We start from the raw sequence: 27032 nt of genomic DNA, 5'->3' as shown, positions 1-27032 counted from the left end.
CGTCACGAAGCTCCGCCCCACACAGTCAGTAATTATGGTGATTGAAAATAAAAAGTTAACTGATAATAAAAACACAAATGTGATGAATGTATATAAAATAAACAAATCTTCCAGAGTATTAGAGACATAACTTGTTAAACTGTTAAAATATTAGATCATTTTACTTTATTTCATGTAAAATAAATGTAAATGTGTACAATAAGTTTACAGTCAGTGGCCTGATCATTTCTAATAAATGCTGCAGATTAATAATCTTTGGACAATGTTAGAATAAATATTTATAGGAAGGAGCACCAGACTAAACAACCAGAGAAACTTGTGCCACCAGTATTGTTTTACATCCACAGATCAGCTATACAGAGCGTCTGTCATCCAACAGCATCTATTAAAAGATGAATTCAGTTAAAAAAGGAATAAATCAGTAAAATCAGTGGAAAGGGACACACCAACATTAGATATTAATAATAATGAGCTGTAATCACTGATATTGATATTCTTTCAATCAACAGTTTCAGTGGGTAACAATTCACTTTCAGGTAAATGAGTTTATGGAGTAAATCAGAATCACTTTTATTGTCCAGGTTTCTGCTCATACAAGGAATTTGTTTTACATTGCTACCTACAGTTATACATATACATATATATAAACAAACAAAAACAATAATATTAGTAGACAATAGTGCAAAGGATGCTGAAATAAATATTTATGTGCAGGTTTCTTTATTGACACGAGGTAGAGGTGGATATGACAGTACATACAGTATGCACAGAAAAGGTAGATGTATTAGAGTCATAGTATTTATGTTTTATGTTTTTATAAAATAAATTGAATTTCAACAAATACATAATAAATAGTTTACAGGTGCAGTAATTACTAGAGTCCCAGTGTCATTGTACAGGGATTGTTCCTGACACTGTGTGTCTGTAGTTCACTGTTCATCAGAGTGATGGCTTGTGGGTAGAAACTGTTTCTGGGTCTGTTTGTGTTGGCGTACAGCGCTCTGTAGATTCCTGAGTGCAGGAAGTACAACCTGCAGTAAGAACAACAACCTCTGCTGGGCCTTCTTGATGATGGTGTCTGTGTTGGACTCCCACTTGAGGTCCTGGGAGATTGTGGATCCCAAAAACCTGAAGGTTTCCACAGCAGACACAGGGCTGTTGGGCGTGGTGATGGGGGGCAGAGTTGAGGGGCTCCTCTTAAAGTTCACTGTCATCTCCACAGGTTTGATCGTGTTAGGGTCCAGGTTGTTTTGACCACACCAGAGGGTCAGCTGTTCAACCTCCCGTCTGTATGCAGACTCATCACCGTCCTGGAGGAGGCCGATGACTGTTGAGTTTGACAGACTGGTCTCTGTAGCATCACCTTGGATTGTAGCTGTGGGCACGCTCTGTGTGGCTGAGACGGTTGGCGTTGGAATAGGAGGAGCGGAGGTAACCAAAGAAGATGGGACGGGAAGGTAGAAATGAGAGAAAAAGACAGGATGCTGTGATGGAGGGATGCATGTGCTCAGGTTGTTTGTGAATTCTGGTGTAAAGAAGACGATGGATAAGAAGCAGAAAGGGCAGGTACTGGGTTTGATACGACCTCTGAGAGGGAGGGTGGTACTTTGCTGGAAGTCTTTGAAAAGTTAGAAAAGTTTTGCTTTGTTGTTGGTTTGTTTTCTGTATTTCTTGTCTGACGCAGATCGTGTGGAAACTGAGTCAATGAGGGAGTGAACAGATAAGGCGAGTGCAATGTGTGGTCTTTGTTCCTGAACCTAGTTATAAAATATAATTTAGCTTAGCACAACTTCTCCTGCAAAGTGTTGAATGTTACTGAACTGAAGAGACTACAAGGATGAGAATGTGAACACAGAATAACAAGGAGGCATTACTTTGCTACAACTAATAAAAACAATATCATTCATCTTAAAATTAGTAAATCTGTAGTGGCAGCCAGTACTACTTTAACGTTTTAAAATCACCAGATGCCACTGATGCTGAAGTATATTCATTTACTTTCTTTCAAACAGTTATTTTGCAGACTAACAAGATTTTACTGGGAGTTTCCATGTGATATGATACATTTATATTTGTTGTGTTGGGCTTACACCTCATTTGGATCTGATTAATGATTTTTGTTTCATCATACTTACCAGAATTATTCAGCTGCTTCTTAAGCTAGTCTCTCTCTGCAGTCAGGTGTTTATAACTCGCCTCAATACCTAGTTGAGGATAGTTATCACAATGATTATGTTCACAACTAAAGAGACAGTTTACTTTGAAACAGGATTCCCTCATGTAATTGATCCGTTCTCTCACAGAGCTGAAACTAGAAATGTGAACTAATAATGTCATCTAGTAAACTGTGACTTAATGTAGACAGGACTTTTATGAAGGTTTTTAAGGCTGAAAAAATTTACTTGGCATCAATTTAATCAATAACTCAAATCTGAAGCACAAATTCATACCTGGAGATGTACTACCTAATGAACCAATATTTACTCTTTCAGTCATCTTGTGGCTGAATTGGAGCAAATCTCCTCAGCCAGGGTCCAAAGTTTTGTGGAAAGTGAGATATACAAAAGTAACCAGATGTAAGTCCACACAATGTATGTGTACTTTGTCCAGGTGTCCACACACCAAGTGTAACTCCATGTTCTGTTTCAGTGTATGCATTTACACATATTTGGCACCAATCACCCAAACTGGTCTCTCTGCCCCCCCATCTTTTACAGTAAAGATGAAAAACTATTACTAAAAACCTTCGAACATATTGTTTTGAATTTTGGTACAACCTAGAGCAGCAACAGCACCAAAAAGTGACAGAAAAAACCCAGGATATATCTTGGGTTTTTTCCTGTGAATGGGCTAAATGTATGTAGCCCAAGCACAGTAGCATAAGCTTCCATTCACTTTTGATTGACAGGTGTCGTGACACACCCCCTTCATATGCTGCCCATTTGGGCTAAATTCATTCAGCCCAAAGGCTGACCTTCGACCAATCACAGTGCAGTAGCTACAGTACAGTGAGGCTAGTTCGTAGTATGGCGGGTGTTAGCATGATCATGAACCATGAGGTGGATTATTTATTTTCTAATCAATTCTCTATAAAGTCTTTGGAGGAAAAATCAGAAGTACTGGGCGCCTGGTTAGCTCAGTTGGTAGAGCTGGCAACCCATGTACTGAGGCTGAGTCCTTGCTGCAGCAGCCCAGGGTTCGAATCCAACCTGCAGCCCTCTGCTGCGTGTCATCCCCTTTCCTGTCTATCTCCAGCTGTCACTATCATAAAGGCAATAAAAGCCCCCAAAAATACTTTTAAAAAAAGTACAGAGATCGGGAACACATCAACCAAACAATGTTCAAATAACACAAAAGGACAAACGACAAAATCGTAACGTTAGTTTTGTGTTACGTGGTTTCAGCGAGCGGACTGGCTAACAGCACGTGTAGCTAGGAATTCACTTTTCTGTTTCCCATTTTTGTTTTTTGGAGGAGATACGACGAGGAATTGTGGATTTAAAATATTTATCCAACAAAATTAGGAAACATGAATGCCGCTGCTACAACGAGCCACATTGGAAATAGCATTAAGCTGTCATTGCTGGGTAAAGTGAACATCGACTGTCAGCTTAATGAGGGCCACCGCACCGTGTACAGAGACACAACGAGCTGGTAAAGAAAAACAGGCATTCACACATTCACACACAGTATGGGGGACACAAGCGTGCCCTGCGGGGGTCCGATTAATCTCCCACTTCACTCCAGCGGGGACCAGTTCTCTTTTTTGGACAGTCACTTTGCCGATCACCTGTCAAACACACAGGTTGCAAAGTACACGTCTAAGACCACAGATTCTCTCAAAAGGAGACAGGCCCTGGAGAATTTTTCGTGCTTCATATCTGATCTGCTGACCACAGATGACAATCAGCCACATCCAGATGCGGACACAGCTGCAGCCGCTGTAACACCGCACAGGATGCGGTACTCTGATAATGTGTCAGAAGCCGCACAGTGTGCTTTGAGAAAGCCAGGCACTTGTTGTCTTTGCATGTGCACATTACCCAATGATCTGCATGGAGAAACTGAAAGGTGAGCTGATGGTGATGTACAGCAGGGTGGAGTTTGACATGGTGATTAACCTGTTTGTGTCACGGAAAGGAGGTCAATGTGAGCTGTGTTTTAAATAAGGTATGCCCAAGCTCTGAAACAACTCTCTCTTCTACAGATATTTATTTTTGCTTTGGTTTTATAGAATTATTTTTGGTACATGGTGTTGGGTGTTGCAAATTGTTGCTGGTACTTTTCTATCATGTAGTAGCGCAATTGGCATGTGCTGATGTGTACAGAGGAGAGAGAGAGAGAGAGAGAGAGAGAGAGAAGAGAAGATTTTTTTTTCTTCAGAAGAGAACGCTCAACTTTTTTTAAAAAAAAAATCATGGCAACCAAAAGAAAACAGAAAATGTGGTCACTGTTCGACAGGTGAGGTTGACACAGAGATGCGCTTTCTCCTACAATGTACAGAATTAAATAATACTAGAAACATTTATTTGAACAAGTTCAGCTCTTTGGTACCAGATTTCAAAGAGCTGAACGACCTCTCCAAATTAAAAATACTCCTCGAAGAAGGAGAGCGGGCACACCTTGCTGCCCAGTATATATTAACATGCCACAACTTGAGGGACAGTGAGTGATCGAGGCACACACATGCACAGACACACACAGACACACACACACACACACACACACACACACACACACACACACACTGTATATAACTAATATAATGTTCATATAATAATAATGTATATATCTTTGATTTATTGTATTGTATTCGAATACTTTGCTTTGGCAATATTGTTTTTTAAAAAAACTTTCATGCCAATAAAGCCCATTTTGAATTTGATAGAGAGAGAGAGAGAGAGAGAGAGAGAGAGAGAGAGAGAAAACAGATACAGAGAGATTTTTTTTGGCATCAGGTCATTCTTTTGGGTATGATGTCTCCCCAGTGTTGCCGTAGAGCCCTTGCTATAACAAAGTATACAATGTTGTTGCTGTAACTTGATGTGATGCTACTGTTGCTACTGTTGCTACTGTTGCTGCTGTGTGGCGTATTGATGAGTGTAATGCATTTGTTAGCCCACCCACCCAAAATCACCACCAGCCGTCACTGTGTAAGCCCATAGAAACAGTAGGCGGTGACCTGGGTGGGAAAGGGCAGACTTGACATAAAACAACAGCTCAAGAGTCAAAACAAAACAGCGGCAGATCACATTATGCTACTTAAAAGACCAGCGTGAGAGAAAGAGTATGAAACAGCCGAGGCCACAGACAACATGACAAAGTCAGCACAGTTTCAAAATCGGCCCATATATTCAAACTCACCAAGGACATTATCGAAGAAGTGGAATCAGGTCGTTTAAAAAAATAGTTATTAAAACAACAATGTAAGAATTCACCACCTTCACCTGAGTAACTCTTTAAAGCAACTCTCCTGGCTGAAGCATCAGGGATGTTTCCAAATTCAATAGTGATCTCTGATTCCTCTTTATAGACAAACATATTTTATCTGCGGGAGCGTGATCAAAGTTTTAAAGGTGGTTTCTCCTCAGACTGGTGACAATCTATGAACTGCTTCTTCTTTTGTTGCTTACACAGCAAGCTGCTCTTGTTCTTCCTCATTTTAAAGTGAATGATTCTCAGTCCTTGATTCAAACTATTTTTCATAAAGGCCTTTACACACTTTACAAATTTTTTCAAACATCATCTCACAGGAAGTGTGCTGCTAAAAAACACAGCATACTTTATTGACTGCTGGAGGCTAATGTGTAAAAGAGGAGGAAGGCGAACCAGGCTCAAAAAGTGAGGTTCAATCTGCTCTGCATCTTTAAATACAGGAGACTGTGCTAGTAGAGATGGAGAATTTATCTGTATATCTAGTGCACACATGCAGATACATACAGACACACAAGAGCTGTGGACCCAATGCTGTGGTTCAGAGAAAAAGATAAGATTCTCTTGAGCTCTAATCTTTAAACAACCCACCACGAGCGTGACTGCAAAAAACGCCACAAAACATCAGACTCACATGCAAGTCAGTCTGTATGAGTTTAATTTCAAAATAACTTATTCACAGTTTAAGTTATATCTGTATGCACTATCCAGTGGCAAACAACGACCTCTCTCATGTGGAGAAAACTCTGCTGGATGAATGTGATGTGTTTTTATTACACCAGCTCAAATGAAAACATTTTAAAGTGGACTCTATACTGGAGACAGTGCTGTTCTGTGAATGCCAATCATTACCGTATGTGCTGGGACTGTAATGTAATCTATTACATTCAGCCGGATTAAAGAGAGTGTGAATCCGACCTGCGGCCCTTTGCTGTGTGTCATCCCCTCTCTCTCTCTGCCCCCCCTGTCTGTCGTCAGCTGTCCTATCAAATAAAAGCCAAAAAAAAACCTTAAAAAAAAAAAAAAAAAAGAGTTGCAGCTGCGATGGGTTAACGTTAGTCACCGACACACATATTTTATTTGCACTTTTTTATTATGTCATTGTAGCTCGAGCAATCAAGCACCTTGTTTCTCTTTAAGTTAAACTTGAATGTAATGTAAATTTTTTCTGTCATTGTCATTTGAAGCTATTTTATTTATTTATTTTATTTAAATTTATGTGTGTGTACTTCTTACATGTTTGGTAGGTAAAATAAATATGTTGTAAATTCAAATCAGAGCGTCTTCCATGTCTGGAATTTAATGTATTCTTGAGTCTATAAGGTAACAATAATATAATAATAAGATAACCTTGTTTGACTTGTGAAATGGGTGACTTAAAGAACATTTTGGTTTTGTCTATACTATACTATGTACATGTACTATATTAACTGGGTTAAATAGAGTTGTAAAATGGACTAAAGTACAATTTTCATTGACTAAAACTAGATGAAAATAGTCATGGATAATTCTGACTAAAATAAAACTAAAATGCTCAGACTTTTAGTCAACTGAAACTTGAGTAGACTAAAAAGAGTATAAACGTGACTAAAACTAATAAAAACTAAAATGACAGTTTGACACAAAGACTAAAACTAAAATTAAAACAGGCCGCCAAAAACAACACTAGGATGAAGGCAAGTTAATGAAAGGTGGGAAAGCGAATATATGTTTGTGCTTCAAGGAGAAAAAACAGTGTGTCTTTTTTGTTATGAGGCAGTGTCGGTGGTGAAGGAGTACAATTTACCTAAACACGGAGATAAGTATGCTAAATTTAGCCTCCAAGAAAAACAACAAATCGCCCAAGAATTAAAAGGCAGACTGCAATCGCAGCAGGAAATGTTCACAAAAGCTACAGGCAAAAATGATGCAGCAGTGAAAGCTAGCTTTATTGTGGCTGAAGAAATCACCCGAGCTTCGCAGTGTTTTTCAGAGGGTGTATTTTTGAAGCGGTGCATGCTGAAGATGTGTGAACAGGTGTGCCCCGAACAGATACAGACTTTTAAAAATGTCAGTTTGTCAAGAATTGCAGACCGAGTTAAGGAACTTGTAGGAAATCTGACAAAACAGCTGGCCGAAGAGAAACGCACTTATCAGGCTTTTTCATTAGCTGTTGATAAATGAATGAATTGATGAATATTAGTCCTGTTTGGCTAGCAACTTAGACTTTAAATATTGGCCCCTTGTGATTGAGTTTGACACCCCTGCTGTAGATGGTGAAAGCATGCTGTAAAACACACACACATTTGCAGGCAGATTTTGATGCACAAATAGTTTGATTTAAATTGCCATTATAGTACTGTAATATAGTAAAATCAATAAAGTTGAGAGTTACACCATTTCTCTGTTTGAAATTCACCAAAAAATAAATATTCTCATTCTTTTCAATTAACAAAAAATGGAATATAATATTCATAGGTATGTTTTCATTAGTTTCACCTGAATATAGCCGCTGGTCGCCTTCTATAGTGTCCACCATGTTGAACCATCATGTTTCTACGATGGACCAGAACAGACAAACCAAACACTGGCTCTAGATAGCAGTGTTCGCTTTTTTGTTTTTGCACTTGGTAGTGGAGGGGGAAGCAAGGCAGTTGCAATCTGCAATACATTGCTACTAAAGCCACTAAATCCTACAAATTGGACCTTTAAAACAAAGCTATGTAATCTTAGTTTTGTAAAATTGTATGGTTTTTTTTTGTTGTTGTTTTTTTACAAAAAACTGCAAAACTTTTTTAAAGAAGAAACAGACAAACTATGTGAAGATTGCAACAAATGTTTATTGTAACATTTAGCATTGAGCAATACAAAGCACTCTTTTTATTATGTTGCAACCAAAGCAGTGGAGCTAGTTGTATCTTTTTTTTCTGTGTATTATAACAGATAAACAAATGTGTTTTAGACTAGATCTGCACTAAGGCAGCAAATCTGAAAACTCTGTTTACGCCTAGAAATAATGTGTGTCCACGTTAACATATTTAGGTTTATTTTGAGAAGGTCTACGCTGAAATGCCAAAACAGAAAAATGGCTGAATATCTTCTATCATTTTGTCTTTGCTGAGTCTCAGCTGTTTCTGTCCCTTCGTGCTCTCCACAATCACCAGTACTTTGTTTTAATACAAAAAAAAAGGGACAGGGAATGAATACCTGAGCAGGTATTCATTATTTTTTCATTGAAATGACTTTGTGTGGATGCAGCACCAAAGCAGACAGAAAAAACATTTACAGACATCTGGTGAGTTTGGATGCTGAGTTACAGAGACACTTTCTTTTCACAGATCCAGAAGTTTGGAAGATCACATTGGAAATCATTCCAGCTGTTTTTCTTTTCATGTTCGTTTTACTTCGACACAGTCTTCTTTAAGGTCAGAGTTGTTAGGCTCACCATCCATCCAGTAGCTGAAACCCCAAACCAAACAATATGTTATTTGTAAAGTTGAAACATTCAGGATTTAGTTTTTCCAAAAAGGTAGTCAGATATTATTATTACAATAATTGTAAAGCTTCTTTCTTTTAGCACAACAGATTGTAAAATGTGTGAACCTTGTGGTCAGTGGAGTCCCATCAACCCATTTCCACGTCCCCTCTGTCTCACTGTCAGTCAGTCCAATCCACATGTTATTCTTCAATTGTCTTGTGAAATCCTTTTAACAGAGAGAAACAATTAAACAAATGAGTGAATCCAGCTTCTACCTCAGTCAACTTTCATTCATTAATCTTTTGTTGACTGAATACAAGAATGTTTCTGTCTTACACATAGATTAATAGATGCATTACAACACACACCTGCTCTTCTTCGCTGTTGATAATCATCAGGTCAGTACCTTTTTGCCGACAGTCATCTCTACTGGCTTTCCAGGTTTTCTTGATTGAAGAAATATAATAGACATTACCATTGAAATACCTCCATCCTTGTTTGGAATAGTGAACTGTTGAAAAGAGAAATAATTGAATGGTAAATAGACCTGTATTTGTATAGCACCTTTCTAGTCTTCCAACCACTCAAAGCACTTTTACACTACATGCCACATTCGCCCTTTCACACACATTCACACAGTGATGGAAAAGCCCATCGAACAGAAACGGACTCGTTCATTCACACACCGATGACGCAGCATTGGGAGCAATTTGGGGTTTTTTAAGTATCTTGCGCAAGGATACTTCGACATGCAGCGGATGTTGACAAACAATTTGCCTCTCGCTGTATCTGATTTGAGGTTCTGCCCAAGGGCACTTTGACAGGATCAGATTTTTACAAATATTGCAGTTACACCCTTTTGGTTCCCTGATTACTGGTATTAATAGATTTATCCTCATACTTACCCCAAACATTCAGTTCCCTCTTCAGCTCGTCTCTCTCTCCAGTCAGGGAATTCAGCTGTAAAGCTGTAATTTTGAGTAGAGATGTTAAAATAATTTGCAGAATTAATTTTATTACAGTAATTCATTCACATAGATATAGTTTGTTTAATATTTGTCAGTACAAACCCCCCTCCAGCAACAAACCAGAGATCTGTGGCTTTTTATATACTGGAATATGAGAAAGTTTACAGGTTTAAAATTGTAACATGGAGTTAGTTTTACTTAAATAACATAAAATCAAAACTGGAATGTTATATTTACTTTTACAGTATAATATTAGTGTCACCACTAGTGATTCTGCAATCACAATCTTTTTGTTTGCTTCTGTATCTTGTTAGCGTAGCACAAATTCTCAGCAAAGTGTTTAAAGTTACTGAACTGAAGAGACTACAAGGATGTGAATGTGAACACAGAATAACAAGGAGGCATTACTTTGTTACAAATAATAAAAACAATATCATTCAATTTGAACATCCTTCATCTTAAAATCAGTAAATCTGTAGTGGCAGCCAGTACTACTTTAACGTTTTAAAATCACCAGATGCCACTGATGCTGAAGTATATTCATTTACTTTCTTTCAAACAGTTATTTTGCAGATTAACAAGATTTTACTGGGAGTTTCCATGTGATATGATACATTTATATTTGCTGTGTTGGGCTTACACCTCATTTGGATCTGATTAATGATTTTTGTTTCATCATACTTACCAGAATTATTCAGCTCCCTGTGCAGCTCGTCTCTCTCTGCAGTCAGGGAATTCAGCTGTAAAGCTGTAGTTTTGAGTAGAAACGTTAAGATAATTTGCAACAGAATCAGAGCATGCCAGACAGACAGAATTTCTATATTTTATTACAGTAATTCATTAACACAGATATAGTTTGTTTAATATTTCTCAGTACAAACCACCCTCCAGCAACAAACCAGAGATCTGTGGCTTATATACTGGAATATAAGATAAAAATATGATGCAAAATAAAAAATTGTAACATGGAGTTAATAATGTCATATTCTCTTTTCAGAATTGGATTTATTGCCAAGTAGGTTTTTACACATATGAAGAATTTGTCTTGGTGCACTGGTGCATAAAATATACAAATCACACAAAAATATACAAATCACACAAAAATCACACAAGAATAAAAAAATATAAATAAATAAAGATAAGAAAGATAAGAAAAGATAAAACACTGCACTGATTGCCCGTACAGGTGTGAATGTGAGCATGAATGTTTGTCTCTATGTGACTGTGTGCCGGTGATGAACTGGTGACCTTTCCACAGTACACTCCACCTTTTGCCCAATGTCAGCTGGGATCTGCTCCAGCCCCATGTGGGTTAAGTGGGTATAGAAAATGGATGGATGGATGGATGTTTTAATTTATTGATAACAGGTGAGGTAGTTTGTTTAATATTGTAACTATCATGATTTGTGATTGTTTCTGATTCTAAACATCCATAAACTATAATGCAATTTCTGCAACACCAAACAAGATCATTTGTATTTGAGTATTTGTAACTATAATACACTGATTTGGATAGAAATCAGAGGAAACACAGATTGAACGTACAAAAACAATTCAAAACAACTCACTGAGAGCATGACGCAGAAAAATATTGAGAGCAGCTTGTAGGACACACAGGAGTCCAAAACTCACAGCAACCAGTCGGTAGAGTTTTTTTTCTGTGTGCAGAAATCAAACACACACGTGAAGAATTGTTATTATTCTGGATGAACTTCACATGTAGTTGTTTAATTATAGAACTTTATGAATCTGATAATTTACAAAAATATAACTCTTGCTGTGCACCCAAACAGAACAAGATACACAACCTTAAAGTTACTTACCCCTGGATGAAGCATCAGGTTGGTTCTCATCGTCCAAAGTCATCTCAGACTCCTCTTTAAAGACAAACTCAAAATATTTTTACCACCTAAGATTTACTAAAGTGTGTAAGTGTGAGAACTGCACTGATGGCTTGTGTAAACTGCTTCTTCTTTTCTGTTATGATATTAATCTGCTTACCAGAGCAACTCACTTCCCTTTCTTGCCTTTCAGTAATCAGATCATTATCACTCATTTCTATTTTAGTTGAGCACGTAGGAAGAGATAAATGTCTGTAGAGAAAAGAAACTTTTACAAAATTAGCAACATTTAATTTCTTACAGTCAGAACATGAGGAATATTTGATGAAAATAAAACATGTTTTCAAAGCCACTGTTAAAGCCGTAGTGGTATTTTTAGGTACTGATGACGCAACTCTGTATCAGCAAGTACCCGTAAAGAAGTACTTGTACTTGTATTTGGTCTGAAAAAAAAAAAACAAAAACGGTATCAGTGCATCTTTAATTATCACCCACCCTTTTTCATTTTGACTTTGCTCTCAGTTTTCTTCCATGGATGCAAATTAAAGGACAATATGTAGGATTTCGGGCATCTTGCGGTAAGTTTGCAGATTGCCACCAACTGAATACTGCTTGCCTTGTGTGTGTAGCAGAAACCATGTGAAAGGCCCTATCTAGAGCAAGTGTTTGGTTTGTCCATTCTGGGCTCCTGTAGAAACATGGAGGTTCAACTTGGTGGACCCACGTCTTTTGTAGCTAAATGGCTCATCAAGGTAATGTAAACATTGTTCAAGTCATTACACACTAATGAAAACATACCTATGAATAATATATTTCATTTCTGCCAATAGATCCTCCTAAAGTTTACACATTGGACCTTTAAGTGAAAAAAGCAATATGATGTTTTCAACCATGTCAGGAAAGCCAAGCTGGACATATACTCTCAAGAGTTGGAGCGAGTCTGAAATGATTGACACATTGTGTCAGTATAAACAAACAAAACTACAGAAATATCAAACTAAAATAAGAATTTGAGAGGGAATAAAACTCAAAGAAAAGCAATCCCAAAAGTAAAACCTCCAAACAAATGAATGGTGTAATTGTTTAATCTATTGGTTTTATCCTCTTTGATTATTTCCTTTTGTATACAGTTCCCTCTGCTTCTTTCTCACTGATCAGACTTTTACCCTCACTGTTGGCTTTGTGCCATTTGTTCACGCACAAATAGGACTTTCTTAAGTATTTAATGAGGAGATTAGAAAAAGGTCAGTTGTTGGCTGATATACCGTATACTCAAAAATAACCGTGTGGTTTGTATTATATCAGGAAAGCCAAGTTTTACAACCATTATAACAAAAATAGTTGATGGTTTGAGACCACCAACATTTTGAAATGTAAAAATCATTAACTTTTTGACAGTGACCTTTCTTTCTTCATATGCATGAAGAATATTCTGTGTTTACGCATTGTCTCTGATGGAGGAATTAAATGCACATGGTATAATAAAGCTTGTTATTATTTCTCACAGAACTCATTCACATGACTTGGATAATTGTTGTTGCTCTGACCTCTACTGGTTAAATGTTTCCACACTATTGTAATACACTGCTGACAGCCCTTAATCTCATGTAGTCTGACTAATCCATTTTATCACATTGAAGCAGATTTGATGAAAGTCTAATATTTACTTTTAGTTCTTTATTTGTTATATGTACAATAATTAATAATTACAATTCTTTATTCTTAGACTCCCTCCAACAATGCTCGTACAAAACGTATGAAAATAAAATCACACCAGTAAAAAAATGATAATCCAAGATATATAAAACAGCACAAAAGTTAAAATACATGAATGAATACAACACAATATATAAAATACAATAGAAGAAAATTAATTATAATAGAGTTGTGTATGGTGATAAACCCTGGCTGGATATTGAATAAGACTCAAAGTCCATTGGTATTGTTAGAAACTAAACCAACCACCAACTACATAAAAATGGCTTTAAGAGTATTTAAGGTGATTCAGAGAATATATTTGCCTCTACAACAGGAGCTACATGACTCTATATGACAAGGGAAGAGATCTGACCACAAACAAACTGTTTGTCACTGCAGTAAGATGAAAATATCAAGTAAAGGTCAGTGGTGTGACTGTCATCATTATTTTAACTTGAGATGGTGTGAAGATGTTCTCTTTGGAAACAAAACAAAACAAACAATGACTCAGAGACTAAATATACACAACTTGAATATTTCATTACCAATAATAAGTTGTACGATATCTACAAACAGTAAAAGCAATAAACTGCATTATTGCAATATGATATAAAAATGTTGCTAAATGTTTCAACATGTTAGGTTATAACAGTAAATGGTGAAAAAATATATGATGTACTTAAAAGTTGAACTGGGGGTTTCTGACAACTCTTCATCACCTGTCTGAAATACAAGACCACAGCTGCCGTTGTTTTTGAACCATAAACCTCAGTGCAAGGTCCAACTTGTTTCTGAAGCTTTTAACCACCTCTTGCACATCTTGCCTTCGTCAGCAGATGAGGATTTAGTTGTTATCATCCTATTTAGGTATGAGATTGTGGTCACATGATAACAGTTAGTTTGGGTGGGAAATCAGATCTCCCCTGTTTCTGTTTAAAGATGGCGTGTGCTGTTGGAAGTGACTGTCCTCCTCCTCCTCCTCTTCCTCCTCCTCTTCTGTCTGCTGACTGGTTGGCTGTCTGAGAATAAAACATAACTGGATGAATTTCAGTTTCTCTTTATTTATTATATTTTATTGGTGTGAATGCAGGGTCTAATTCACTGTTCAACATAGAAAATCAGTTTTTAACTGTAAATGCTATTTCAACTCTTTTCATTGCTTCTTGCCCCTCGTTTGAATCTCTTGTAACTCCACTGTCCTCATGCAGTTCAGCTCCTAGCTATTATGAAGCAATATGTAGAGGTGGGACCAAGTCATTGGTTTGCAAGTCACAAGCAAGTCCAAAGTCCTAAACAAGTCATAATGTGCTCTAAACCAAATCTAAAGCCATCTTAACAACAGAGGGAATGAAACTAGATTATTTTTAACGTAAAGTTTGTTCTTCTTTCCTGCAACTTGATTGGTTCAAACAAAGTGGATTTGGGGAATAAGTGTGGACTTGCTGGGAATGGACATTGTTAACGTTAATTGTTTTAGGAAATGAATTGATTCATGGCACACGTTTCAAATAACAATATTGTAGTTTTCTGCACAGAACGGTGCGTCATACATCACCAAACTCACTTCTTTATTTCTAGTTGTGCAGATGCTGACTATGCAGACATGTGCCACTCAAACTTGTCATTTACCCTTTCAGTTACCCAAACAGTGCAATTTTATTTTCATTGCCTTCTATTTTTTTAATGAATTATAAACAGTGTTGGGCAGAAACTCATTACTAGTAATATTACTTTTCCCATAACTAGTAGTGTAACTAATTACTAATAAATGTCAGTGTTAATTGTTCAGTTTTTAATAGTAATAATAATAAAATATGCTGCTGTCAGTTCCAAGACTCATGTGACTGACTGAGGATACAAAGGCAGAATATAAATAAAACCTTCAAAAAAGGTGTTTAGTGGGAATTATTTTTATTACTATTATTTAAGTGTTATTGTCTTTTAATCATTTTCAATTAAATCATTTATTAAATAAATAATTAGTTGTGAACCAATTAATGTTTTTCCAGTGGGAGATGACGCAGAATGGAGGTGAGGAGGTTAAACTTAATCAATATATAACTGATCAAAACTTGTGGTGGTGGTTCCTCCTTTTAACTCATCAATAAGTTAAATGTTTATTTATTTGCATTATTTAGAGCTCAGTTGTTGAATAATGTCTCTTTTCATGGAGCACAGCATAACTATCTTGGTTTTTTAATGGATGTAACTTAATGAGGTTTTGATAGTTTTATCCTGATTTAAGGTCATGAATCATTTCTCTGTTGATAAATGTATAAAAGTTATTTAAACGTGAGTTTCTTTTACACTATACCATCTTACACGCGGGTGTATCAAATGGTATGTAAACGTGAAGTAATGTGTATAAATGCATCCAGCCTCAGTAATAGTCTGATCACATCAATTGTTTATAGTGGAGGTGTTTTCATATTACAGTATTTGAAGTATTAAATGAGTCACATTAATGTATAATGAAGGACATTAGCTCTCAGTAGAAGCAGTGTGTGGCCCTGAAAAGGACCTTTGTGTTGTTGGTTGTAACAGCAGGTTTACTTGGAGCTGGTGTACTTGGTCACAGCCTTTGTTCCCTCAGACACAGCGTGCTTGGCCAGCTCACCGGGCAGCAGCAGGCGGACGGCGGTCTGGATCTCCCTGGAGGTGATGGTGGAGCGCTTGTTGTAGTGAGCCAGACGGGAGGACTCACCGGCGATGCGCTCAAAGATGTCGCTCACAAAGGAGTTCATGATGCCCATAGCCTTGGAGGAAATGCCGGTATCAGGGTGGACCTGCTTCAGCACCTTGTACACGTAGATGGCGTAGCTCTCCTTCCTGGTCTTTCTCTTCTTCTTGCCGGTCTTGGTGACGCCTTTGGAAACGGCTTTCTTTGAGCCTTTCTTGGGCGCTTTCACTGTATCGGGCATTGTTGCTCTGACTCGGTTTATCGACCGCGGTGACTTTCTGACTGTCGGAGAGGTTTATATCCATGAGCCTGATGCTAATGTCACTGCGCTGTTGCTCGCACACGATTGGCTACAGTGTTGTTGTCGTCACGAAGCTCCGCCCCACACAGTCAGTAATTATGGTGATTGAAAATAAAAAGTGATGAATGTATATAAAATAAAAAAGTCTTCCAGAGTATGAGAGACATAACTTGTTAAACTGTTAAAATATTAGATCATTTTACTTTATTTCATGTAAAATAAATGTAAATGTGTACAAGAAGTTTACAGTCAGTGACCTGATCATTTCTAATAAATGCTGCAGATTAATAATCTTTGGACAATGTTAGAATAAATATTTATAGGAAGGAGCACCAGACTAAACAACCAGAGAAACTTGTGCCACCAGTATTGTTTTACATCCACAGATCAGCTATACAGAGCGTCTGTCATCCAACAGCATCTATTAAAAGATGAATTCAGTTAAAAAAGGAATAAATCAGTAAAATCAGTGGAAAGGGACACACCAACATTAGATATTAATAATAATGAGCTGTAATCACTGATATTGATATTCTTTCAATCAACAGTTTCAGTGGGTAACAATTCACTTTCAGGTAAATGAGTTTATGGAGTAAATCAGAATCACTTTTATTGTCCAGGTTTCTGCTCATACAAGGAATTTGTTTTACATTGCTACATACAGTTATACATATACATATATCTAAACAAACAAAAACAATAATATTAGTAGACAATAGTGCAAAGGATGCTGAAATAAATATTTATGTGCAGGTTTCTTTATTGACACGAGGTAGAAGTGGATATGACAGTACATACAGTATGCACAGAAAAGGTAGATGTATTAGAGTCATAGTATTTAAGTTTTATGTTTTTATAAAATAAACTGAATTTCAACAATTAAATAAATAATAAATAGTTTACAGGTGCAGTAATTACTAGAGTCCCAGTGTCACTGTACAGGGATTGTTCCTGACACTGTGTGTCTGTAGTTCACTGTTCATCAGAGTGATGGCTTGTGGGTAGAAACTGTTCCTGGGTCTGTTTGTGTTGGCGTACAGCGCTCTGTAGATTCCTGAGTGCAGGAAGTACAACCTGCAGTAAGAACAACAGCCTCTGCTGGGCCTTCTTGATGATGGTGTCTGTGTTGGACTCCCACTTGAGGTCCTGGGAGATTGTGGATCCCAAAAACCTGAAGGTTTCCACAGCAGACACAGGGCTGTTGGGCGTGGTGATGGGGGGCAGAGTTGAAGGGCTCCTCTTAAAGTTCACTGTCATCTCCACAGGTTTGATCGTGTTAGGCTCCAGGTTGTTCTGACCACACCAGAGGGTCAGCTGTTCAACCTCCCGTCTGTATGCAGACTCATCACCGTCCTGGAGGAGGCCGATGACTGTTGAGTTTGACAGACTGGTCTCTGTAGCATCACCTTGGATTGTAGCTGTGGGCACGCTCTGTGTGGCTGAGACGGTTGGCGTTGGAATAGGAGGAGCGGAGGTAACCAAAGAAGATGGGACGGGAAGGTACAAATGAGAGAAAAAGACAGGATGCTGTGGTGGAGGGATGCATGTGCTCAGGTTGTTTGTGAATTCTGGGGTAAAGAAGACGATGGATAAGAAGCAGAAAGGGCAGGTAATGGGTTTGATACGACCTCTGAGAGGGAGGGTGGTACTTTGCTGGAAGTCTTTGAAAAGTTAGAAAAGTTTTGCTTTGTTGTTGGTTTGTTTTCTGTATTTCTTGTCTGACGCAGATCGTGTGGAAACTGAGTCAATGAGGGAGTGAAAAGATAAGGTGTGCTTAAGTACGTTTTGAGCATAAATAAGACGAGTGCAATGCGTGGTCTTTGTTCCTGAACCTAGTTATAAAATATAATTTAGCTTAGCACAACTTCTCCTGCAAAGTGTTGAATGTTACTGAATTGAAGAGACTACAAGGATGAGAATGTGAACACAGAATAACAAGGAGGCATTACTTTGTTACAAATAATAAAAACAATATCATTCAATTTGAACATCCTTCATTTTTAAAATCAGTAAATCTGTAGTGGCAGCCAGTACTACTTTAACGTTTTAAAATCACCAGATGCCACTGATGCTGAAGTATATTCATTTACTTTCTTTCAAACTGTTATTTTGCAGACTAACAAGATTTTACTGGGAGTTTCCATGTGATATGATACATTTATATTTGCTGTGTTGGGCTTACACCTCATTTGGATCTGATTAATGATTTTTGTTTCATCATACTTACCAGAATTATTCAGCTCCCTGTTCAGCTCATCTCTCTCTGCAGTCAGGTGTTTATAACTCGTCTCAATACCTAGTTGAGGATAGTTATCACAATGATTATGTTCACAACTAAAGAGACAGTTTACTTTGAAACAGGATTCCCTCATGTAATTGATCTGTTCTCTCACAGAGCTGAAACTAGAAATGTGAACTAATAATGTCATCTAGTAAACTGTGACTTAATGTAGACAGGACTTTTATGAAGGTTTTTAAGGCTGAAAAAATTGACTTGGCATCAATTTAATCAATAACTCAAATGTTAAGCACAAATTCATACATGGAAATGTACTACCTAATGAACCAATATTTACTCTTTCAGTCAATCTTGTGGCTGAATTGGAGCAAATTTCCTCAGCCAGGTTCCAAAGTTTTATAGAAAGTGAGATATACAAAAGTAACCAGATGTAAGTCCACACAATGTATGTGTACTTTGTCCAGGTGTCCACACACCAAGACCATCAAATAATGAAACATCATATCAGTCCTTCTGGCACTAACAAGATCTATCAGTGATATTTAGCATCCCGTTAACAGCCGTGAGTTGGTGTACAAGACAGGGTGTGGTAAATGTGCTAAATGTACTGTATTAAGTGCTGTTGTTTTGTCGCAGTGTCCATATGTGTTATTCTCTGTTCTTCGTATCTATGTATGCATGTACAGACTACGGTGACAAATTTCCTGTGAAGGACAATAAAGTATATATTAGTATTTCATATAACACTGACTATATATTAGCACATTGTTAGACTTACATCCCATTTAATCCTGGTTATTGGAGAAGTTTTATCATGACACCCAAGTTGATCTTCTTCATATTGTCTCTCTCCTTTTTTACAGCTGGCATCAGTACCTGGTGGAGAGAATGACACAATTTGTAAAACAATCTTGCAGTGTCTTAAGTGACTATTTAAAGAAGACTAATATTAATAGTTTATTAATGTATTTATGGAACTAAATGAGACCAATGCTGGTTTTGTATGTTTATTTTAGAACCACACACATCCCTGACCTTTAGCTGACCAACAAATTATAGTAAAGGTTGATTTTGACTCAACTCTCCGTGCCCTCTGTCAGTCCCTGTCCTTCAAGGAGCTATTAAGCCAGCAACCCAGTGTTAACAACTCCATCACACTACAAAGTGTGATTAAAGATGTGCTCTGTGGTTGACCCTGTTTATCCTGGAATCAGAAGGAGGCCAGGGAGGTGCAAGTGCATCCCGACCTAATGGGCTGGTCGGTTCTGAAAAGGAGAACAAAGACCTCTGATCCTCCAAATCATCTGCACTACCTTTGAGTGCCAGGAGGGGGCTTCCAGTGAGACAGTGTGTCTGCAACCTCTTTAATCCTCTTAAACAGTGAGAAACAAACACAACCAATAAGGTGTTACATGTATCAGAGAGTGCACCATCAGGGATATGTAAATGTAGGCCCATAGGAACAGTAGGCGATGACGATGGAAAAGGCAAACTTGACATAAAACAACAGCTCACGAGTCAAAACACATCAGCAGCAGATCACATATGCTACTTAAAAGACCGGCGTGAGAGAAAGAGTATGAAACAGCCGAGGCCACAGATCACATGACAAAGTCAGCACAGTTTCAAAATCAGCCCATATATTCAAACTCACCAAGGACATTATCGAAGAAGTGGAATCAGGTTGTTTAAAAAAATTGTTATTGAACTCCTCTTCTGTCTGAGGACATCTGGAAACAAATAATTTCCAAACATAACAAACTAATTACACTTTAACAATTACAAAGCTAACAAACACATTGAATCTTTTAAATGACCATATTGCAGTTTAACGGAAGATAAATGTTTTAATTTGTGTTACTTTTATTGTTGCTCAAACAACAAGCTGCTCATTTTAAAGTGAACGACTTTCAGTCCTTGATTAAAACCATTTGTCATAAAGGCCTTTACACACTTTACACATTTCTTTTCAAACATCATCTCACAGGAAGTGTGCTGGGTTATGCTGCTAAAAAACATGCATACTTTATTGACTGCTGGAGGCTAATGTGTAAAAGAGGAGGAAGACGAACCAGGCTCAAAAAGTGAGGTTCAATCTGCTCTGCATCTTTAAATACAGGAGACTGTGCTAGTAGAGATGGAGTATTTATCTGTGCACACATGCAGACACACAAGAGCTGTGGACCCACTGCTGTGGTTCAGAGAAAAAAATAAGATTCTCTTGAGCTCTAATCTTTAAACAACCCACCACGAGCGTGACTGCAAAAAACGCCACAAAACATCAGACTCACATGCAAGTCAGTCTGTATGAGTTTAATTTCAAAATAACTTATTCACAGTTTAAGTTATATCTGTATGCACTATCCAGTGGCAAACAACGACCTCTCTCATGTGGAGAAAACTCTGCTGGATGAATGTGATATGTTTTTATTACACCAGCTCAAATGAAAACATTTTATAGTGGACTCTATACTGGAGACAGTGCTGTTCTGTGAATGCCAATCATTACCGTATGTGCTGGGACTGTAATGTAATCTATTACATTCAGCCGGATTAAAGAGAGTGTACTACTTGATTTTAAGATCTGGTTTAGGTTCTGTGTACTACACGTAGGCTTGTCACCTTAAAATGTGACTTTATTAAGACATACATATTTGTTTAAAATAATCTTGGCTGCAAGTACAGAACTGTAAGTACAGTTGACAATAAAAGCATTTCCTTCAGAAGTGAGAATATGTGGTCACTATTGACACAGTTGAGGTACCAAAATACACTTATGCTTCCTATACCATGTAAAGTTTGATTACATCTTAAGAGTAAAACTGGAATTTCTGAATGTGATTAACAAAAAATTATGAAACTATTTAATTTAATAAAAGAAGTATGTTTATCATATTCACAACAATGTCTCTTAAATCTTCAATCTAAATGCAGTTCAAACTTTGATGATCATTTTTTGCATTGTCTGTGAATATTTCCTTCCCTGCCTCTGCTCGTTACTGTATGTGGTCGGGGTTTGAAACTAAGCTATAGATACCAACTCGACAAAGAAGTGAGTTCACACAGAAGTTGACGCTTTAGACGGTAAGAACATGGTGTAACACGCACACACATTTGCAGGCAGATTTGGATGCACAAATAGTTTGATTTAAATTGCCATTATAGTACTGTAATATAGTAAAATCAATAAAGTCGAGAGATGCACCATTTCTCAGTTTGAAATTCACCAAAAAATAAATATTCTCATTATTTTCATGAGAACATTGCTGTATAAGTATGGTATATTAAATCTGTCCTTTAAAGGTTGTTTAACATTTAGAAACATCTATTGTCAAAAATGGCATGTAATATTCATAGGTATGTTTTCATTAGTTTCACCTGAATATAGCCGCTGGTCGCCTTCTATAGAGTCCGCCATGTTGAACCACCATGTTTCTACAATGGACCAGAACGGACAAACCAAACACTGGCTCTAGATAGCAGCGTTCACTTTTTTTACACTTGGAAGTGGAGGGGGAAGCGAGGCAGTTGCAATACAAAAAAAAAGACAGGGAATGAATACCTGAGCAGGTATTCATTATTTTTTCATTGTAATGACTTTGTGTGGATGCAGCGCCAAAGCAAAAAGAAAAAACATTTACAGACATCTGGTGAGTTTGGGTGCTGAGTTACAGAGACACTTTCTTTTCACAGATCCAGAAGTTTGGAAGATCACATTGGAAATCATTCCAGCTGTTTTTCTTTTCATGTTGTTTTACTTCTACACAGTCTTCTTTAAGGTCATAGTTGTTAGGCTCACCATCCATCCAGTAGCTGAAACCCCAAACCAAACAATATGTTATTTGTAAAGCTGAAACATTCAGGATTTAGTTTTTCCAAAAAGGTAGTCAGATATTATTATTACAATAATTGTAAAGCTTCTTTCTTTTAGCACAAGAGATTGTAAAATGTGTGAACCTTGTGGTCAGTGGAGTCCCATCAACCCATTTCCACGTCCCCTCTGTCTCACTGTCAGTCAGTCCAATCCACATGTTATTCTTCAATTGTCTTGTGAAATCCTTTTAACAGAGAGAAACAATTAAACAAATGAGTGAATCCAGCTTCTACCTCAGTCAACTTTCATTCATTAATCTTTTGTTGACTGAATACAAGAATGTTTCTGTCTTACACATAGATTAATAGATGCATTACAACACACACCTGCTCTTCTTCGCTGTTGATAATCATCAGGTCAGTACCTTTTTGCCGACAGTCATCTCTACTGGCATTCCAGGTTTTCTTGATTGAAGAAATATAACAGACACTACCACTGAAATACCTCCATCCTTGTTTGGAATAGTGAACTGTTGAAAAGAGAAATAATTGAATGGTAAATAGACCTGTATTTGTATAGCACCTTTCTAGTCTTCCAACCACTCAAAGCACTTTTACACTACATGCCACATTCGCCCTTTCACACACATTCACACAGTGATGGAAAAGCCCATCGAACAGAAACGGACTCGTTCATTCACACACCGATGACGCAGCATTGGGAGCAATTTGGGGTTTTTAGTATTTTGCGCAAGGATACTTCGACATGCAGCGGATGTTGACAAACACTTTGCCTCTCGCTGTATCTGATTTGAGGTTCAGTGTTTTGCGCAAGGGCACTTTGGCAGGATCAGATTTTTACAAATATTGCAGTCACACCTTTTGGTTCCCTGATTACTGGTTTTAATAGATTTACCCTCATACTTACCCCAAAAATTCAGTTCCCTCTTCAGCTCGTCTCTCTCTCCAATCAGAGAATTCAGCTGTAAAGCTGTAATTTTGAGTAGAGATGTTAAAATAATTTGCAGAATTAATTTTATTACAGTAATTCATCAACACAGATATAGTTTGTTTAATATTTGTCAGTACAAACCCCCCTCCAGCAACAAACCAGAGATCTGTGGCTTTTTATATACTGGAATATGAGAAAGTTTACAGGTTTAAAATTGTACCATGGAGTTAATTTTACTTAAATAACATAAAATCAAAACTGGAATGTTATATTTACTTTTACAGTATAATATTAGTGTCACCACTAGTGATTCAGCAATCACAATCTTTTTGTTTGCTTCTGTATCTTGTTAGCGTAGCACAAATTCTCCTGCAAAGTGTTTAAAGTTACTGAATTGAAGAGACTACAAGGATGTGAATGTGAACACAGAATAACAAGGAGGCATTACTTTATTACAAATAATAAAAACAATATCATTCAATTTGAACATCCTTCATCTTAAAATCAGTAAATCTGTAGTGGCAGCCAGTACTACTTTAACGTTTTAAAATCACCAGATGCCACTGATGCTGAAGTATATTCATTTACTTTCTTTCAAACAGTTATTTTGCAGACTAACAAGATTTTACTGGGAGTTTCCATGTGATATGATACATTTATATTTGCTGTGTTGGGCTTACACCTCATTTGGATCTGATCAATGATTTTTGTTTCATCATACTTACCAGAATTATTCAGCTCCCTGTTCAGCTCGTCTCTCTCTGCAGTCAGGGAATTCAGCTGTAAAGCTGTAATTTTGAGTAGAAACGTTAAGATAATTTGCAACAGAATCAGAGCATGCCAGACAGACAGAATTTCTATATTTTATTACAGTAATTCATTAACACAGATATAGTTTGTTTAATATTTCTCAGTACAAACCACCCTCCAGCAACAAACCAGAGATCTGTGGCTTATATACTGGAATATAAGATAAAAATATGATGCAAAATAAAAAATTGTAACATGGAGTTAATAATGTCATATTCTCTTTTCAGAATTGGATTTATTGCCAAGTAGGTTTTTACACATATGAAGAATTTGTCTTGGTGCACTGGTGCATAAAATATACAAATCACACAAAAATATACAAATCACACAAAAATCACACAAGAATAAAAAAATAAATAAATAAAGATAAGAAAGATAAGAAAAGATAAAACACTGCACTGATTGCCCGTACAGGTGTGAATGTGAGCATGAATATTTGTCTCTATGTGACTGTGTGCCGGTGATGAACTGGTGACCTTTCCACAGTACACTCCACCTTTTGCCCAATGTCAGCTGGGATCTGCTCCAGCCCCATGTGGGATAAGTGGGTATAGAAAATGGATGGATGGATGTTTTAATTTATTGATAACAGGTGAGGTAGTTTGTTTAATATTGTTATGCATATGCAAATCCCTCATACAGAGTGAAGTGTCAGCTTTCATTTGATATGTAGCGTTTGTCTAGTATTGCGCTTATTCGACTTTGGATACAAGTGTTATTGGTGTAGTTTCATCCTCATACTAACCAAAGTCAGTCAGATTCTTCTTCAACTCGTCCCTTTCTTCAGTCAGGTTTTTGCATCCGGCCTCAATACCTGTTGTCTTACTTTCAGAATTATCTGAAAAAGCAGTCATCAGCATAGTGTTACTATTATTATTATGTTACTGTTATACTATCATGATTTGCAAATATTATTCATAACTATGTGCTGATTTGTAAATAAACTATGAGCTTAATACTTATTGATGGAAAAAACACTAACAACTGAAATTATTTTTTCTCTATTTGCTTGTGTTTTGCCTATTTGGATGTGTTTACTTTATTTGCAGTGTGTTGAGCTGTTGGGGTTATCATTAAAAATAACAATAATCAGATAGAAATCAGAGGAAAAACAATTCAAAACAACTCACAGAGAGCGAGACGCAGGGAAATATTGAGAGCAGCTTGTAGGACACACAGGAGTCCAAAGCTCACAGCAACCAGTCGGTAGAGTTTTTTTTCTGTGTGCAGAAATCAAACACACACGTGAAGAATTGTTATTATTCTGGATGAACTTTACATGTAGTTGTTTAATTATAGAACTTTATGAATCTGATAATTTACAAAAATGAAACTCTTGCTGTGCACCCAAACAGAAAAAGATACACAACCTTAAAGTTACTTACCCCTGGATGAAGCATCAGGTTGGTTCTCATCGTCCAAAGTCATCTCAGACTCCTCTTTAAAGACAAACTCAAAATATTTTTACCACCTAAGTTCTACTAAAGTGTGTAAGTGTGAGAACTGCACTGATGGCTTGTGTAAACTCCTTCTTTTCTGTTATATTAATCTGCTTACCACAGCAACTCACTTCCCTTTCTTGCCTTTCAGTAATCAGATCATTATCATTCATTTTAGTTGAGCACGTAGGAAGAGATAAATTACATGTTTTACTCTCAAAAGTTGGGGCGAGTCTCAAATGATTGACACATTGTGTCAGTATGAACAAACAAAACTACAGAAACTCAAAGAAAAGTAATCTCAAAAGTAAAACCTCCAAACAAATGAATGTTGGAATTGTTTTTCCTCTTTGATAATATGTTCTTTTGTATACAGTTCCCTCTGTTTCTTTCTCACTGATCACTGTTGCTTTGTGCCATTTGTTCAACGCACAAATAGGACTTTCTTAAATTTTCTTTGTAGTCTTGTTTTTAATGAGGAGATTAGAAAAGGTCAGTTGTTGGCTGATATACCGTATACTCAAAAAGACAAACAAACCAACAACATAAAAATGGCTTTAAGAGTATTTAAGGTGATTCAGAGAATATATTTGCCTCTACAACAGGAGCTACATGACTCTATATGACAAGGGAAGAGATCTGACCACAAACAAACAGTTTGCCACTGCAGTAAGATGACAATATCAAGTAAAGGTCAGTGGTGTCATCATTATTTTAACTTGAGATGGTGTGAAGATGTTCTCTTTGGAAACAAGACAAAACAAACAATGACACAGAGACTAAATATACACAACTTGAATATTTCATTACCAATAATAAGTTGTATGATATCTACAAACAGTAAAAGCAATAAACTGCATTATTGCAATATGATATAAAAATGTTGCTAAATGTTTCAACATGTTAGGTTATAACAGTAAATGGTGAAAAAATATATGATGTACTTAAAAGTTGAACTGGGGGTTTCTGACAACTCTTCATCACCTGTCTGAAATACAAGACCACAGCTGCCGTTGTTTTTGAACCACAAACCTCAGTGCAAGGTCCGACTTGTTTCTGAAGCTTTTAACCACCTCTTGCACATCTTGCCTTCATCAGCAGATGAGGATTTAGTTGTCATCTTATTTAGGTATGAGATTGTGGTCACATGATAAGTTAGTTTGGGAAATCATTACACACTAATAGGCGTCTTGATTGGTATGTAAACAGGAAGTCAAGTGTATCGTTGCATTAATTTCTCACCAAGAGTGTTAAAATAAAACCATCAGCCTCAGGATGGCAGCAATAATGTACCTTAAGAAAATATGAACTAATCAGAAAGAAGTATAACAGATACACTTCACCATTTTAATAAATGAGAACAGGAAAAACCTCAATAGTTAAAGGTCATCAATGGTTTAT

General features: G+C 37.0%; 4 protein-coding genes across 5 annotated transcripts in view; all 4 read right to left on the bottom strand.

Moving 5' to 3' along the window:
• The window catches only part of LOC127355170 (histone H1-like), a 73164-nt gene that overhangs the window by 39190 nt on the left and 6942 nt on the right, over positions 1 to 27032 (bottom strand).
• LOC127355166 (uncharacterized) lies at positions 871 to 26728 on the bottom strand. The gene is made up of 12 exons (XM_051385680.1): positions 25578 to 26728; positions 25323 to 25412; positions 24938 to 25030; positions 24108 to 24170; positions 23359 to 23421; positions 22818 to 22960; positions 22575 to 22675; positions 22417 to 22430; positions 19396 to 19493; positions 18606 to 18666; positions 17556 to 17946; positions 871 to 1134 (listed from the first exon to the last, which is right to left on the bottom strand). The coding sequence occupies exons 1-12, from the start codon at positions 25618 to 25620 to the stop codon at positions 930 to 932; spliced, it is 1365 nt and encodes a 454-aa protein (XP_051241640.1). The 5' UTR covers positions 25621 to 26728; the 3' UTR covers positions 871 to 929.
• Positions 8233 to 11826, bottom strand: LOC127355174 (hepatic lectin-like). Of its 2 annotated transcripts, XM_051385689.1 has the most exons (7): positions 11682 to 11826; positions 11427 to 11516; positions 10544 to 10606; positions 9796 to 9858; positions 9259 to 9401; positions 9016 to 9116; positions 8233 to 8871 (listed from the first exon to the last, which is right to left on the bottom strand). In XM_051385689.1, the coding sequence occupies exons 1-7, from the start codon at positions 11722 to 11724 to the stop codon at positions 8802 to 8804; spliced, it is 573 nt and encodes a 190-aa protein (XP_051241649.1). In that variant the 5' UTR covers positions 11725 to 11826; the 3' UTR covers positions 8233 to 8801. The 2 variants fall into 2 exon arrangements, with proteins under 2 accessions (XP_051241649.1, XP_051241651.1); XM_051385691.1 differs by lacking the exon at positions 10544 to 10606.
• On the bottom strand, positions 15782 to 16339 carry LOC127355178 (histone H2B 1/2-like). The gene has a single exon (XM_051385696.1). The coding sequence runs from the start codon at positions 16316 to 16318 to the stop codon at positions 15947 to 15949; it is 372 nt and encodes a 123-aa protein (XP_051241656.1). The 5' UTR covers positions 16319 to 16339; the 3' UTR covers positions 15782 to 15946.

Source organism: Dicentrarchus labrax, unplaced genomic scaffold, assembly GCF_905237075.1.
Source record: "Dicentrarchus labrax unplaced genomic scaffold, dlabrax2021, whole genome shotgun sequence".
NCBI classification, from domain to species: domain Eukaryota; kingdom Metazoa; phylum Chordata; class Actinopteri; family Moronidae; genus Dicentrarchus; species Dicentrarchus labrax.
Note: the sequence above shows the minus strand (reverse complement) of the source record. Positions and strands in the feature narration are given on the sequence as shown.

Bases quoted from the DNA above. Each gene is read 5' to 3' on its own strand.
- LOC127355178 (XM_051385696.1), bottom strand. From the start codon at position 16,318: ATGCCCGATACAGTGAAAGCGCCCAAGAAAGGCTCAAAGAAAGCCGTT.
- LOC127355174 (XM_051385689.1), bottom strand. From the start codon at position 11,724: ATGACTTTGGACGATGAGAACCAACCTGATGCTTCATCCAGGG. The intron at 10,607-11,426 runs GTGAGTTGTTTT...TCAAAACTACAG, and splicing joins TTTTCTGCGTCATGCTCTCA to CTTTACAGCTGAATTCCCTG. The intron at 9,859-10,543 runs GTAAGTATGATG...TCAAAATTACAG, and splicing joins CAGGGAGCTGAATAATTCTG to CTTTACAGCTGAATTCCCTG.
- LOC127355166 (XM_051385680.1), bottom strand. From the start codon at position 25,620: ATGACTTTGGACGATGAGAACCAACCTGATGCTTCATCCAGGG. The intron at 22,676-22,817 runs GTGTGTGTTGTA...CTCTGTTAAAAG, and splicing joins TCAACAGCGAAGAAGAGCAG to GATTTCACAAGACAATTGAA. The intron at 1,135-17,555 runs CTTCAGGTTTTT...TGCTGTGGAAAC, and splicing joins CCTGTGTCTGCTGTGGAAAC to CTTCAGGTTTTTGGGATCCA.